General features: G+C 35.7%; 1 protein-coding gene across 1 annotated transcript; it reads right to left on the bottom strand.

The window, feature by feature from the left end:
- Positions 1 to 377: 377 nt before the first annotated feature.
- Positions 378 to 3,150, bottom strand: LOC135734109 (ecto-ADP-ribosyltransferase 5-like). Its single transcript, XM_065252990.2, has 2 exons — positions 3,027 to 3,150; positions 378 to 2,923 (listed from the first exon to the last, which is right to left on the bottom strand). Exons 1-2 carry the CDS (start codon positions 3,084 to 3,086, stop codon positions 2,135 to 2,137), a joined length of 849 nt encoding a protein of 282 aa, XP_065109062.1. The 5' UTR covers positions 3,087 to 3,150; the 3' UTR covers positions 378 to 2,134.
- Between the last annotated feature and the right edge of the window lie 316 nt (positions 3,151 to 3,466).

The raw sequence follows: 3,466 nt of genomic DNA, 5'->3' as shown, positions 1-3,466 counted from the left end.
CCTTTGTCATCTCTGCCTGCTGTCTGTCTCGAAAGAGTGGCATTTGCAGCTCAGAGTGCGCGTGCACACACACACACACACACACACACACAGAGAGAGAGAGAGAGAGAGAGAGAGAGAGAGAGAGAATAATAAAGGTGCAACACTTAACGATAAAAATACAAAGTTAGTGATAAAGAAGGACTTACCAGCCGCAATTTAGATTCTGATGCCCGCTTACTGTGTTGTATACGGTAATTTAGGCAAGTTGCGTTTGAAAGGTCCAACACTTAACAAAGCTTTTTTATCATATAACTGTGGTATGTAACGTTACGTGTATCTAAGAGCAACCTCACAAGCACAATAGAAATATACAAAGTTAGTGATAAGGACTTACCAGCTGCGGTTTCGATTCTGATGCGTGCTTACTGTGTTGTATACAGTAATTTAGTCACGTCGAGTTTAAAGTTTTGTTTCTACTTCACTCATGTATCATTTGTCATTTATGTGTATCATCTTTAGCACCCAGAATCTTTTGTGGCTCAAACATATTTGTGTTCGGCAGGTATTTTTACACATTGTTTTCAAAACAATTCCCCACATGTAATGACGGAGAATGAAGCTGTCCAATCATAGCAGTGGGCGTTACATCCAGGTCTTCAATGCGGCCCGCCCCTTCAAACGAACCATTTCTCCAGAGAGCCACTAATCCATGTTACAAAATAGCGTATTACTTATTACTTTTGATGTTTTTTTAATGTAAAAACCACGGGAACATCATAAGTAGACCTCAGACAACAGTTTAAAACAATAAAATTGTCAGGTTCATGGCCCCTTTAAAGATCCTGCATCTACGAAGTGAGTAGAGGAAATTAACGGAAACAAGCCAGCATGTCTACTCTGTTCAAAAACTGAGGCAATGAAAAGAAAACAAATAAAAAGTCATCTAAAAACATAACCATAACATCTAGTGTTTAGATCTGAGGTGTAGCTATTATAAATGTGACCATGTGTAATGGCACATATTCACTGATGTGATCAGAGTAACACTCTGATAAACCCTGTGGGGTTTATATTGACCAATCACAATTAGCTCTTTAAAACTGAAATGCATATTTGATCTTATTTATTTATGTTTTAAATATTTATAATATTTTTTTTTTCTTACATTCCACTTTCATGTTAATATTTCTTTTTTTTATCTTAATATTCTTAAAAATCAAAGTTGTGTTCTTAGAAAAGATTTACTTGCAGTATTATGCAATTTTCATATCTAATCAGTGACATAAAATGGTCTAAAGCTCCTGTTCTTTCTGTGTTTTTGAAGCTTTGATTGTGTTTACAGTGCGCAATATAACATGTGTTCATGCTTCACATGTAAAAAAAACGTATTTTTCACACAGTTTACTTATTTCCATAGCGCTGTTTTTACTGTCCTAAAAATAGGCTGATGTCCTCCTTGTTCTATGAAGTCACTTCTTCTGAAATACGTAACGAGTTGAGATTGTGTAGTTTGTTTAGTGTGCTGTGATTTGACATCAGCTTAGCAGAGGCATTAGAGCTACAGGCCGGCGTGATGTATTCCTGTGAGCGGAGCTAAGTCAAAAACTCTTATATTGACATCAATTAATAAGGAAGTAGAGGGCTGTAGTCCAAACCGGCTGTTCGCTGTAGGCTTTGAAAGGCGAATTCTGTTAAAGAAAATATATCGCCTGGCAGTGAACTTTGAGCTTTAGCGTTTTGCAGGTATTATTTATGCTATTACAGCAACATTACACACTAACTAAAGTTTGAAAAATGGGATCAGGAAGAATGTTACCTTTAAAAAGACAATACTATTGATTATCGCCATTATTTCTGGGCCAATTAACCGACCTTTGAAAAGTAGCTATAGTGAAAGTCTGACAAACAGGTTCCCACAAGTTAACCATACAAGCCTATGACCAGCATAGTCATTTCTGTACATCTTTTCTGATACAAAACCTTGTTGCATACACTTTGTGCTGATCTATGATAGTTTCCATGTTCAATGCCAGCCCCAAAGTTTCCACATCATTACTGTTCTGATAAAGGAGCTTACTGGAACAAATTCTTAATTTAGGGCCAGGCTATTTTTTCCTGCATGTTATGTGTGGGGCTCTATAAAAAGTAATACTTAATATAAAAAAGAGAAATGAATGAAGATGTAAAAGTTGCTCAACCACAGAGACAGACATCTGTGATATATCTGGGACTCGGCTGATGCCACTGCACAGTTTAAGTCACTTCTTATTCTAGAGCTTTTCAACACAAACACAGTCTTACACCAGTCATGCCTGATTTCAGTCACTTTAAATGTCTCATATGGGGGAATCAGCACCTCTTTCTCATCAGAATACTGGGAGTACTTTGACAAATCAGCACCATAACAAGTCTTGATTTCAAAACAAGATTCAGTTCCGAAACTCTTTGCATTATCAAGTAAAAGAGAGGAGGACGCAAAGGTCCCAAAACGAATCTCTTTGTACAGAGCATTCTCATTAAACCTAACACTGGTACCACGATAAGTTGATTTACATCCCTGTTGTGTTTTTTTCAAAATCTGTATTGCTTCTGTCAACCAAAAATGAAGTGAATACCATGCGTATTTCATGTTTTTGTATTTTTGTTTGCCAGTCATAACATCCTGATTGAATTGAGAATATACTCTAACACCAGTGTACACATAAATGGCAATTAAATGGTTTCTATTTAAGTTATCTTCTGCTTCAGGGATTTCTCCTTCACTGTTTATCCAAGCAGTTCCAAAACCTAATTTGTTAGCAGTGATTTCTTCTGATAGATATTTTGTCTCCACCAGGTTTGCCATCTTCTCTGTACAACCATCATACCGGTCATCAACTGAACTCTCTGACATATTTAATAGATATATTGGTGCTTGGGATATAACAGCCTGTCTGTAATCCTATAACAATGAGATGAAATAATAATAATTACTTCACATCATCATGATGATCATCATACAGTAATATATCTCTCTATATATAATAGTTATAATTTAAGCTTACCTGTCCTAAGGCAAATTTACTGGTAACAATTAGAATAAGAGCTGCAGTGGTCAACACCATGATTTAGTTTCAATCCTTAGATGCCCGACAAATGAAAATCAGGTATGACTATAATACAGTAAAGAATGTGCAAGACAAAAAATTTGACATTTTTACATACAAAACAAACATATTTTTACCTTAAGCATTGTGAATATAAAATCATGCCTGCTAACTATCAATTAAAAAATTACTTTGTAAAACAAAAACATTTACAGTGACAAACCTTTTCAGATGTTGGGACATTCAGGTGATTTTTATTCCAGGATTTGATGAATCCAAATTATGGTTCAGTAAAGTAATTATGGGGAAACAGTGCGATATAATGTTGAGATCACATCTGCAGAGTGGCAATGAAAAACCACAAAAGAGGGTTTTATATTAGTAGGCGGGTCAAAAGT

The sequence above is a fragment of the Paramisgurnus dabryanus genome, chromosome 3 (assembly GCF_030506205.2).
Source record: "Paramisgurnus dabryanus chromosome 3, PD_genome_1.1, whole genome shotgun sequence".
NCBI classification, from domain to species: domain Eukaryota; kingdom Metazoa; phylum Chordata; class Actinopteri; order Cypriniformes; family Cobitidae; genus Paramisgurnus; species Paramisgurnus dabryanus.
The sequence above is the reverse complement of the archived record's forward strand: the minus strand, read 5'-3'. Positions and strand labels throughout refer to the sequence as shown.